The 13,565-nt window shown below is 37.9% G+C and overlaps 1 protein-coding gene across 1 annotated transcript in view; it reads left to right on the plus strand.

The window, feature by feature from the left end:
• The window catches only part of LOC143041740 (2-oxoisovalerate dehydrogenase subunit alpha, mitochondrial-like), a 118,686-nt gene that overhangs the window by 73,915 nt on the left and 31,206 nt on the right, over window positions 1–13,565 (plus strand). The window contains exon 6 of the mRNA XM_076213752.1: window positions 11,922–12,125. Coding sequence (XP_076069867.1) covers window positions 11,922–12,125 — 204 coding nt within the window. The remainder of the gene's footprint in view (window positions 1–11,921; window positions 12,126–13,565) is intronic.

Raw genomic sequence — 13,565 nt, forward strand, 5'->3', positions numbered from 1 at the left:
TGCAGGTTCTCCAGGGTAAGGCCACTCTTTTCAGTTTCTTCTTCACCTTCCTCTTCATTTTCTTCCTCACTTGCAGACTTTGTCATCTCAAGGAGGTCTTCATCTGTCAGTGGGTCCGAGTGGCAATCGATAAGAGCACTGACATCTTCCGTCATGTCGACAAATCCTTCATCCCTTATGATGTGAGGCAGCCTCACCGCCTTCTCCACTGCTGAGTGATGAACTTTGTCAGGAGTGAAGCTTGGATAGTTGTGCACCACGTTTGGCCATAATATCTTCCAGCTAGAATTTATGGTCTCACTTTTCATGTCCTTGCTGGATATTAGACAAACATGAGGCAATGTCGTAACTAGGCCAGTATGCTTTCAAGGTGAATTCTTCATTGTTGTTGTCAACTGCTGAAATGAGGCCCTCCATCATGGAGTAAATGTACAAGTGCCTTAACCTCTTCAGTACGGGCCAAAATCTCGTGGGCAGCATTAGCTGCCAGACGTACGATGTGTCGTAATAATACTCGCATCATAAAATATAGTCACCGCTTATATCGATCGTTCTCTCTTTCACCCGTGAATTTTGATAACCATAGAAAATGTGATGAAGACAGTTTAGAGAGTATGTCATTACGCAGGGGCAACTACAATAAATATAATCAAGACGCCGATATGGCAGCCTCGCATATCCACTTGCTCCTCATGCCGCCTACGTATGCGGCACTGTATGGAAGGAGTTAACCACTTCACTCCAGACTTAAATCTCGCGGGCAGCAGCCAATGCCAGCCGTACGACATGTCATAATAATACTCGCATCATAAAATATAGTCACCGCTTATATCGATCGTTCTCTCTTTCACCCGCGAATTTTGAAAACCACAGAGAATGGGATTCAGGGCACATTTGAGAGAATGTAAAAACACAGGGGCGACTACAATAAATATAATCAAGACGCTGATATGGCAGCGTCGCGAATCCACTTGCTCCTCATGACGCCTACATAGGCGGCACCGTATGGAAGGGGTTAAAGGCATGAATGACACCTTGATCCATCGGCTGAATTAGAGATATGGTGTTCGGGAGCAGAAACTCTATCTGCACCCCGTCATATTGCAGGTCCGTTGCATGGCCTCCTGCACATTCCATCAGGAGAAGGGCCTTAAAGAGGAGGCCCTTTTCAGCCAGATACAGCTTCCCCTGGGGAATGAAGCAATGGAGGAACCATTCGAGGGTCAGAGCTTTTATTATCCAGGTCTTGGAGTTATGCATCCAGTACACAGGCAGCAGAGCCTTAATTTTGTTTTTTAATGCCCGTGGATTTTTGGCTTTATAAATAAGGCCTGGCTTAAGCATAAAACCTGCAGCATTGCCACACATGATGACAGTCACACGGTCCTTGTAAAACAGTGGGAAAACAGTGTAGAGTATAGCATTAATGTAGAACAATGTACCAGTATAGGACAAAATATAATTTTAGGATATAATTTCGCTAGAGGACGAAATGTCACATTAGGATATAATGTCATAGGACAAAATGTCGCAATGGGATATAATGACAGTGGAGGACAAAAGATCACGATGGGAAGTAATGATAAAGGAGAACAAAATATCACGATAGGATGTAATGATAATGGAGGAGAAAATATCACGGTAGGATATAATGTCATTGAAGGCCAAAATGTAATTTTAGGAAGGGATACCGGACAGAATGTCAATGAAGGCCAAAATATCATGATAGGATGTAATATCGCTAGAGGACGAAATGACACATTAGGATGTAATGTCTTAGGACAAAATGTCACAATGGGATGTAATGACAGTGGAGGACAAAAGATCACGATGGGAAATAATGATAGTGGTGGACAAAATATCACGATAGGATGTAATGATAATGGAGGAGAAAATATCACGGTAGGATATAATGTCAGTGAAGAACAAAATATAATTTTAGGAAGAGATACCGGACAGAATGTCAATGAAGGCCAAAATATCAAGATAGGATGTAATGACAGTGGAAGACAAAAGATCACGATGGGATGTAATTATAGTGGAGGAAAAAATATCACGGTAGGATATAATGTCACTGGAGGACAAAATATAATTTTAGAAAGGGATGCCGGACATAATGTCACTGAACGACGGGAGGCCGGCGTGAATCACGGTGACGTAGGGGGACAAAATGTACAAAATAGATCGGATGACCGTAATCGACCAGATGTCCGTGATGGGGGAAATGTTAATTTTGATAGGAGAAATGTTAATGAGGCATTGAATGTCAATGAAGGACCAAATAATAATAATATAGAGCAAGGCATAAATAAAAAACAAAATGATAATATAAGACATGATATTGAAACTCAAAATGTGTCAAAAAGAAATAATCAGGAGTTTCTTAAAACTATGTACTTTAATGCTCGTAGTATTAGGAACAAATTTCAAGAAATACAGGCGTATGTCAAAAGCGAAAATCTCGATATGATAGGAATAACTGAGACATGGTTAAATGGTACAGAGTTCGAAGCTGAATTTAATATTGCGGGATTTAAACACTTTCATCAGGATAGAAACCACAAGAAAGGTGGGGGTGTTCTATTGTACGTTAAAAACAATGTTCATGCTTGTGTTTTAGAGAAAGTGAAATAGGATGCATATGACAGTTTGTGGGTTGAGTTAACCCAAACAAATGGACAAAAAATGAATATAGGTGTAATATATAGGCCAAAGACATTATCATTAGCAGACGACAAACTGTTATTTCAAGAACTGTCTAGTTTCTGCAACCGGGATTTATTGATAATGGGTGATTTCAATTTTACTGACATTGATTGGATGACCCTTGAACATGGCCATATAGGTAGTCGCTTGATTGATTTTCTTGGTGACAATTACTTAATTCAGCATGTAAAAGAGCCCACAAGATATGGAAACTTACTCGATTTATTGATCACTAGCCGCGAAAGCATGGCAACTGATGTAGAAGTCGGTGAATCTGTTGCAAATAGCGATCACAACTTAGTCAGATTCAAACTCCTAAACAATTTTAGAATAGATACTTGTGCTTCTAAAATACCCGATTTCAGTAAAGCTCAGTTCATAGAACTACGTCAGGAGCTTCAGCTTACAGATTGGGAGGAAAAATTAAACGAAAGGCCTGTAGATCAGATGTGGGAAATATTTCAAAATACGCTCACTAAGATGATTCAAACTTACATTCCTTTTAAGGACAGACGTCCCCCAAATCAGGCTCGCCCAAAGTGGCTCGACAAAGAAACTGAAAAAAGTATTGCTAAAAAGAGACAGGCTTATAAGAAATATAAGTGCTCGGGTGCATCTAATGACTATGAAAGTTATGTATCAATACAGAGAGATTTAAAAAAGACAATAAGAAAAAGAAAACGACAATACGAAATGAACATCGCTGAGAAATCCAAAGAGAATCCCAAAGAATTCTATAGTTACATTAGAGATAAAAAGGTTGTTAGGAATCACATTGGTCCACTATTATCTGCTGACGGTCAACTTGAATATTCAAATGAAGGAATGTGTAATCTCTTAAACAATTATTTTAGCTCGGTATTCGTAAACGAAACACCTCAAAGTGAATTCCAAACTGAAACCTGTGAAAAGTCTGGGGTAAACTTACTCACTACGGTAAATATAACAAAAGAAACAATTAAAAGGTGTATAGACAAACTCAAAGTTAATAAAACACCAGGGCCTGACGGTTGGCATCCAAGAATCTTAAAGGAAATGAAAAATGAGATTGTTGTTCCATTAGAAATTATTTTCAAGAAATCCATCATATCCGGAGATGTCCCAAGAGAATGGAAGCTAGCTAACGTTACTCCCATATTCAAAAAAGGTGACAAAAAGAAACCAAATAACTATAGGCCTATTAGTTTGACTTCGATCGTAGGAAAAATAATGGAAACTATCATCAGAGATGCTATCGAATATAATTTAGAAAGTAACCGTTTGATAAATGATAGCCAACATGGTTTCAGACGGAAACGTTCTTGCGTGACTAACTTACTCGAATTCTACAACACAGTTGTCTCGAATTTTGACAAAAGAAACAATATAGATTTAATATATCTAGACTTTGCAAAAGCTTTTGATACCGTCCCACACGAAAGACTTCTTACTAAATTAGCTTTGCATGGAATAAGTGGTAGCCTATTAGGTTGGACTAGTAATTGGTTGAAAGGTCGAAAACAGAGAGTTGTTTTAAATGGAAAAACTTCTGGATGGAAAAGTGTTGCAAGTGGAGTTCCTCAGGGTTCCGTTCTTGGGCCACTTCTATTCATAGTATATATAAATGATATAGACCATGGACTAAAATCTACTGTTTCCAAATTTGCTGATGATACAAAACTGTGCGGAGTGGCAAATGATCACTCAAACCAATTAGATATTCAAGAAGATTTAGATCAATTACAGCAATGGTCTGAAAAGTGGCTAATGAAATTTAACACAAGTAAATGCAAGGTAATGCACATAGGTAAAAATAACAGCAAGTACGATTACAAGTTATTTTGAAATTCGTTAACAAAAGTGGATAGTGAAAAAGATCTCGGCGTAATTATCAGTAACGACCTCAAATCATCCAAGCAGTGTATTTCAGCCTCTGTGAAAGCAAATAAGATTCTGGGATTGATTGCGCGATCTTTTGATTTCAAAAGTCCATCACTCATTAACAAGCTATATAAATCGTTAGTTCGTCCACATTTGGAATATGCTGTTTCCGTATGGTCACCGAATCTCATTAAAGACATTGACAGACTGGAAAAAGTACAACGGCGAGCCACAAAACTGATTCCAAATATAAAAAATAAATCATACGAAAATCGACTTAAGCACATGAATCTGTTTTCCCTAAAAAAGCGTAGACTCAGAGGTGACTTGATACAGGTCTTTAAGATTTTAAAGGGAATTGACAACATCAAAAGTGACAAAATTTTCACATTGAATGAGAATCAGACAAGAAACAATGGTCTCAAACTGTCCGGAAATAGATTCAATTTGGAAGTAGGTAGAAACAACTTTGCCAACCGTGTAGTTAATGAATGGAATAAACTTCCTGCACAGGTAGTGCAATGTAGTTCAGTTCGAAGCTTTAAGAATCATTTAGATAAATACCTAAGTAAGATGCTGTAATTATTATAATTTATGTTATATTATTTGTTTTTGTTTTGTTATAATTTGTCTGTCTGATTTTCATTTATTATTAGTTATATGTCAATTTATTATCATTTACTATTTACCTGTTTGTTTGTTATTCAACTATACCAATGCATTTATTTATGTATTTTAATTGTTATAGTTTTAATTTATTATTAATATGATTTTTTTTTTTTTTTTTTTTTTTTTTTTTTTTTTTTTTTTATATGGATATGGATCAAAAGGTCTCCTGTCGGCATGCTTTGCCTTTGTAATCCTTTGTAATCCTTGTGGGGCTTGAAGCCTGGCTTCTTCACTTTGTCCTTGAAAAGAAATGTATGTGAAGGCGTCCTCTTCCCAAAAAGGCCTGTTTCACCCATGTAAAAAACTTGCTCAGGGAGGTAGCCTCCCTCACTGATGAGGTTAGGAAACTCTTCCTCCATGTAACAACGAGCAACATCGTTGTCAGCAGAGGAAGCCTCACCATACAGAGGCAGCCTCACCATACAGAGGCACGCTTCTGAGGCCGTATCTTTTTTTAAATTTTTCAAACCAGCCTTTGCTGGGTGAAAAGCCTTGTCCTCAAGGAAGCGAATCACTCCTGGCAGCGCTAGTACTGGCTTGAGGTTGGTCAGGTTTGTCAGGTTCGTCAGCACCATCTTCAGCCTTTTCATTGTCGTCATCGGGCAAGATTTGGTCGTAGAGAGCTTTGGCCTTTGTCCTGGTCATATTTGTGTCCAAACTTATTGTCTTTTCCCTGCAATCGGCAATCCACAATGCCAATGCAGTTTCCATTTTCACAATTTTCTTATTACACGAAGTTATCACACATTTCGCTTCCTTATTGAAGGTTATTAAGCAATTTTGCGGATATTTGCTTCCTCTTTCTTGATGTACAGCACTGTAGATTCATTCATGCCATAATGGTGTGCCACAGATGCATAACTTCTGCCCTCTTTGATCATATCTAAAAGTTTCACTTTTTTGCTGATGGTCGTCATCATCATCTTCCTCTTGGGCACCCTGGAGGAAGCTTTCGCAGGGGTACAGCACTTAGGCAGCATTGTAAGGGCTTAAGTAATAAAAAAAAGTTACCGCTTAAACAAAAAAGTTATCGCAAACACAACACTAAGATGCAGTATGCGAGATAGTCTACAGCGTGGACGAGACTGGTGAGACACAACAAGGGAAGATGCTGGGTGAGGCTGCGATAATGCGCAGCCAATCAGCTCACAGGATAAAACCACTTGTGCTCTCATTAGTCGATGTGCCAGGAACCAATCACGTGCCTTGTATGAGTGCCCTTGGCATGTACAGTACAGTACAGTACAGATATGTACAAAGCCTCTGAGTCAACTCATCTCTTTGTTTGGCATGCAGGGAAACCTTCTCTCTCACGCATCAAAATGAAACAATGCATCTTTCCGCAATATGGCTGCTGATGTGGCTGTATTTTATATATATATATATATATTTCGGAAAACCCACAAAGCACTGAAGCCACAAAACGTGAAGAGCGAAGTGGCGAAGGAACACTGTATTATCTGTTAGCCTGGTAAATATGTCTTACAGGGGTGGATTGAGATAATACCTCTTGTATTTACCTAGTTGTATTATAAGGGAAGGGGAGCTATGCTTGTGGTGACCCGTTTTTGTATCTTGCAAGATCAAGTTTGTTCTTAAATTCTTGTATTGTGTTTGCACACGCTATTTCTTCATCCAATTTGTTCCATATATCTATCACTCTTGTGTGGGAAGCTGTTCTTTTTCAGGTCTCTTCTGTAGTTATCCTTTTTGAGTTTCATTGCATGTCCTCTTGTTTTTCCTCTGTCCCACTTTAATAAGTCCTCTCTATCAAGGCATTCTTTTCCTTTCATAATTCTGTAGATGGTTAGTAGGTCCCCTCATTCTCTTCTTTGTTCCAGGGTTGGCAATTCCAGTTCGACCAGTCTTTGTTCATATGTCAGGTTTGAAAGTGTTGGGACCATCTTTGTCGTTGCTCTTTGTATTCTTTCTAATTTTCTTGTATTCTTTTTTGTACTGGGTGACCATATCAGCACTGCATATTCCAGTTTTGGCCTTATCAGTGTTTGTAATATTTTCAATCGTTTCCTTATCCAGGTATTTAACCACTTCCATACGGTGACGCCTATGTAGGCGGCATGAGGAGCAAGTGGGTACTCAATGATGCCGATGTCGGCATCTTGATTATATTTATTGTAGTCGTACCTACGTAATCTCCATTCTCTCTAAACTGGCTTCATCAATTTTCTATGGTTATCAAAATACATGGGTGAAAGAGAACGAATGATTGAGCACTGACTTTATTTTTTATAATGCGATTATTATGACGCAACATTGCACGTCAGGCAGCTAATGCTGCCAGACGTGCGATGTGCCCCGGAGTGAAGCGGTTAAAGGCCACCTTTATTGATCTCAACAAATTGTATGTTTCTCCAACTACAGTCGAACCTTGAAAGCCCGGACTAATTGGGGGGAAGGGCAGTCCGGTCATGCCAAAAGTCTGGTCATCGAAAATGTCGCCCTAACACCCGTAGATTTTCGTAGCGGTATACGTATAAGTAATGTATGATATGGCATTGAAACACATATAAATAATACTCTAACACTGTAATAATAACAATACTGTAATAATAATACTATAATACTAATAATTCTGTAATAATAACTGTAATACAGGCATGTAAATGTACTGTACATACAGTGTACTGTACTGTATTTTTATTACGTACACTGTAAATATCGGAAGGTATACACGCGGGACAGTGGTGGCAGCCAGGGTTGCCGCGTTTTCTACACTGCCCTGTAGAATGGGAGTGTTGCCATACCGGGGCATACATTTTTCTCGGGCGTGTGCAGACTTTCATAGCAAGATATACTTGTCAAACTTTGACAATGTTGGTTCTAGTTTTTTTATTCTTGAATGTATATAAGGCCCCCATGCCCTAACGTATTCAGTAAGATATAAAGATTATATATATTTTTTTTAGATTATTATCGCTAAAAGAAAGCTGAAACTTTAGCGTAGAATGTTTTCTACATCATAAAGCATATCTTTTGGGGTATAATATTTTATAAGTAACACAATTACCAATAAAAGTCATATTTTGATGTACCATTTATTATTTGATAACTTGTTCTATGATTTTTAAACAAAAGTTTGAGTTTTTGAATGTTTTTAACAGCCCGCTGATATGTAGAAAAAATTTCCTAATGTCCTTGTGTAGTTGCCACATGCCGCTATTTTACTACGTTTTGGTGCAAAATTCTACGAAACGGCAGCCCTGGTGCTAAAAGAAAGCTGAAACTTTAGCGTAGAATTTTTTCTACACTGTAAAAACATATCTTTTGGGGTATAATATGTTATAAGTAACACAATTACCAATAAAAGTCATATTTTGATGTACCATTTATTATTTGATAAGTTCTATTATTTTTAAACAAAACTTGAGTTTTTGAATGTTTTTAACACCCCGCTGATATGTAGAAAAAAATTCCTCATGTCCTTGTGCAGTTGCCACATGCCACTATTTTACTATGTTTTGGTACAAAATTCTACGAAACGGCACCCTGGTGGCGGCTTGACTGGGTCGGCTTTGAGTACACGTGTACGGCTGTCGCTGCCACATACCGGGCAAATTGGGAACTTTCCTTGAAAAGCATGCCCTTTGTTCATTTCAACCGGTCATGCGAGGGTCCGGGCTTTCGAGGATCGACTGTATTTCATATGTTTATCTGGCGACATGTCTTTGGTGATTACTCCTAGGTCCCTTTCAGAATTTACTTTCTTTACTTCTTTTCCATCAATTTGATACTGTCCTGATATTCTCTTCTTGCTTTTTCCAAATTCAATTATACTGCACTAGTTGATGTTGAATTCTACCTCTTATCTCTTGCTCCACTCTGATACTTTGTTCAGATACCTCTGCAATGAGTCAGTCTATTTCAGAGTTTATTCTCTTTAATAATTTTGCATCATCCGCAAAGCTGTTCATGTAACTTTCAATGCCTTCGTCCATGTCATTTACATATACAGACGCTCCTCTACTTATGTTCATTCGTTTTACGTTTTTTCGATTTTACGTTTGAATTGACTAAAAAAAAAAAAAAAAAAAAAAAAAAAAAAATTGAATTTTTTAGTTTAGCGCACTCTCCGTAGTTCAAACAATACTTGCGCATGACGCTGTGTCCATTGTGTACATTACACAAACGACAAACTGAACATGCCTTGCCTCATCCTCCTCCTCCTCCCCCCCTCCTCCTCCACCATCTCAATTTATGTTGCTTGAATTTAATTTATTTGAAATTAATGTTATTATTTTACAATGTTATGTGTATGATTAATGATTTAGGGGTGTTTTATAAGATACGGTAATAGAATTTACGGATGTATATTACAGTAACAACTTACGTTCATTTTCAACTTACGTTCGGCCGTTCGGAACGTAACTAAAACGTAAGTTGAGGAGCGTCTGTATAGCAAACATTATTGGAGCTAGTACTGGTCCCTGTGGGATGCCACTACTTATTTCTTCTCATTTTGAATATTTGTCTCTGAGCACCATTCTCCTTTTTCTTCCATGTAGGAAGTCCTCCATCCAGTTCAATATTTTTTCATGTATGCCTCCTATCGTTTCCAGTTCATATAGTAATTTTCTTCATCCAATTTGTTCCATATATCTATCACTCTGTGTGGGAAGCTGTTCTTTTTCAGGTCTCTTCTGTAGTTATCCTTTTTGAGTTTCATTGCATGTCCTCTCGTTTTTCCTCTGTCCCAATTTAGTAAGTCCTCTCTATCAAGGCATTTTTTTCCTTTCATAATTCTGTAGATGGTTAGTAGGTCCCCTCATTCTCTTCTTTGTTCCAGGGTTGGCAATTCCAGTTTGACCAGTCTTTGTTCATATGTCAGGTTTGAAAGTGTTGGGACCATCTTTGTCATTGCTCTTTGTATTCTTTCTAATTTTCATATATTCATTTTTGTACTGGGTGACTATATGAGCACTGCATATTCCAGTTTTGGCCTTATCAGTGTTTGTAATATTTTCTTCATCGTTTCCTTTTCCAGATATTTAAAGGCCACCTTTATTGATCTCAACAAATTGTATGTTTCTCCAACTATTTTATTTATATGTTTATCTGGCAACATGTCTTTGGTGATTACTCCTAGGTCCCTTTCAGAATTTACTTTCTTTACTTCTTTTCCATGAATTTGATACTGTCCTGATATTCTCCTCTTGCTTTTTCCAAATTCAATTATACTGCACTAGTTGATGTTGAATTCTACCTCTTATCTCTTGCTCCACTCTGATACTTTGTTCAGATCCCTCTGCAATGAGTCAGTTTATTTCAGAGTTTATTCTCTTTAATAATTTTGCATCATCTGCAAAGCTGTTCATGTAACTTTCAATGTCTTTGTCCATGTCATTTACATATATAGCAAACATTATTGGAGCTAGTACTGGTCCCTGTGGGACGCCACTACTCATTTCTTCTCATTTTGAATATTTGTCTCTGAGCACCACTCTCCTTTTTCTTTCATGTAGGAAGTCCTCCATCCAATTCAATAGTTTTTCATGTATGCATCCTATTGTTTCCAGTTTATATAGTAATTTTCTGTGTGGTACCTTATCAAATGCCTTTTGTAAGTCCAGGAATGCACAGTCTGCCCAGCCATCCCTTTCTTGCAATATATCTATCAATCTTGAATAGAAACTAATTAAATTAGTGGTACATGATCTTCCTTGGCGGAACAAAATTGCCTCAGGTTCAGTATATTATTCTCCAGATATTTTGTTCATCTATCTTTGATGATTCTCTCACAAATTTTATACTATTGTACTCATTAGGGACACTGGTTTATAATTTGTTGGGTCTTCCTTATTCCCCCCTTTATATATTGGCACTATATTGGCATTTTTCCAGTCTCCTGGTAGTTTTCCTTCTTTGAGTGAGCATTCAATTATTTTGTATATTTTTCCTGTTAGTTCGTCTATACATTCCTTCAGTATCCAGTTTGCAACTCCGTCTGGGCCATGTGACTCGTTAACGTCAAGCTTTAATATTTGATTCCTTATTTCATTCTGAGTAACATTTAATTTCTTCAATAGAGGAAATCGTACTTCGATTCTTTGATCACAGTTTTGTAGATTTTTTTTCCTCTTTGGTGAAAACAGATTTTAAATGTTTGTTCATAATATCTGCCATTTCTATATCTTCTGTGTATTCTCTATTACCTTGATGTAATTTAGTATTTCCTATTCTTGTTAATGAGCATTTTCTTCAAAAACTAACTTTTCTCAGGTACATATATATACCTTACACAGAAGATAGCCAAAAAACAAAGGCATAGAAACCACTCCTACCCATTCCATCCCCTACATACTCCACTCCCCTCAGGTGGTGGTAATTAAATTTGTCTATTTTCTTAATAACAACAATACAGTCTTATAAAAGCTCTCCAACATACACCAACACACTAGTATTTAATGAAAATTATTTTCCTTGAGTATGACAAATCATGAATAAAGTTCTTATATTTTTATCCATTAATAGTTCACTAAGGATCAAATGATAAATGCAATAAATGTATGACATTACAATTGAAATAGTTTTGGAACGTCTTCATTCATGCTTCTATATAATTAAACCTGCAATGACTTGAGAGCCCAAGTAAAGGGCTTAACTAAAATAAACTCAGGCAACCTTGTCCATAGAATCTTTAACACTACTTGTTCTCTTTTCTCTTTCAGCCGAAACAATGGTTATGCAATTTCTACCCCAACTAGTGAACAGTACAGAGGTGATGGTGTTGCCTCTAGAGGGCCTGCATATGGTATGGCCACCATTCGTGTTGATGGCAATGATGTATTTGCAGTATACAATGCAACTAAAGCTGCAAGAGATATTGCAGTCAAAGAAAATAGACCTGTGTTAATTGAAGCCATGACATACAGGTTTGTTTTGAGTAGAGTTATAAGAAGTACTTTAACAAATTGAGTATACCATATATTTTACCTAGAGAATTTTAAGAGTGTCTGAGATGGTGTGAGAAGTATGGTAAGGGTTACATGGTTGGTTAAAGTGAGAAATGAGAATGTAAGGAGAGCAGGGGTGTATAGAGAGCTGTCAGATAGGGCTGATGAATGATTATTGGGATGTTTCGAGCACATGGAAAGAATGAGTGAAGAAAGATTAGCAAAAGAGGTGTGGAAAGCAGAGGGATGCCCAAGGATGAGATATGGATGGGAGGAAAGGGACATTGAGAAAGAGGGGAATGTCTGTTGAGCAAGGGAGTGGATAGGGATAAGTGGAGAATGAACATAACATAACAACATAAGAATGAAGGAGACAGCTCGATATCCATCACCACCTGTCATCCTTTTCCATAAAGTTGTCTAACCGCTTCTTAAAACAACTGATAGGTTCAGCACTCGCTACATGGTTACTAAGTCTATTCCATTTGTTGACCACCCTATTAGTAAACCAATTCTTGCGCTAATGCACTGTTTCCTGGTTTTAAGGTCAGGACTCACTAGAACTCCCAACTCTCTCTCGCACTCGGTTTTCTCTAAAAGTGAGTATTAACCTCTTCACTCCGGAGCACATCGCACGTCTGGCAGCATTAGCTGCCCGACGTGCGATGTTGCGTCATAATAATCGCATTATAAAAAATAAAGTCGGTGCTCAATCATTCGTTCTCTTTCACCCGTGAATTTTGATAACCATAGAAAATATGATGAAGCCAGTTTAGAGAGAATAGAGGTTACGTAGGTACGACTTCAATAAATATAATCAAGATGCCGACGTCGGCATCATCTCGTACCCACTTGCTCCTCATGACGCCTACGTAGACGTCACCGTATGGAAGTGGTTAAGACTGGAGGAATTGAATAGCTTTAGATACTTGGGTGTGAATGTGGTGGGAAAGGGAGGAGTGGAGATGGAGGTAGAATGTAGATTGAGAGAAGCAAGCAAATGCCTTGGGGGATTGAAAATATAATGGGAAATAGACACTTAAGAATGGTTGCTAAGAGGAGATGAAGGAGTGATTGTGCTGACAGCACTGTATGGAGCAGAAACATGGGATACAGATAGAGTTAAAATGTGAGATGAAATGATTGAAAAGGGAAAAGGGGACAGAGTGAGAAATAAGGAGGTGAGGAGGAGAGCAAAGGTGGAAAGGTAGTTGGGAGATAGGGTTAATGAAAGAGTATTGGGATGATTTGGACACATGGAAAGAATGAGTGAAAAAAGGTTAGTAAAAGAGGTGTGGAAGGCAGAGATGGATGGAGTGAACATGAGGGGGCACCCAAGGATGAGATAGATGGATGGATGGGGGTAAAAGGGGACTTGGGAAAGAGGGGAATGTCTGTTGAGGAAGGGAGAAGACAAAA

This window comes from Oratosquilla oratoria, chromosome 32 (genome assembly GCF_046742065.1).
Source record: "Oratosquilla oratoria isolate Oo_2021 chromosome 32, ASM4674206v1, whole genome shotgun sequence".
Classification (NCBI taxonomy): domain Eukaryota; kingdom Metazoa; phylum Arthropoda; class Malacostraca; order Stomatopoda; family Squillidae; genus Oratosquilla; species Oratosquilla oratoria.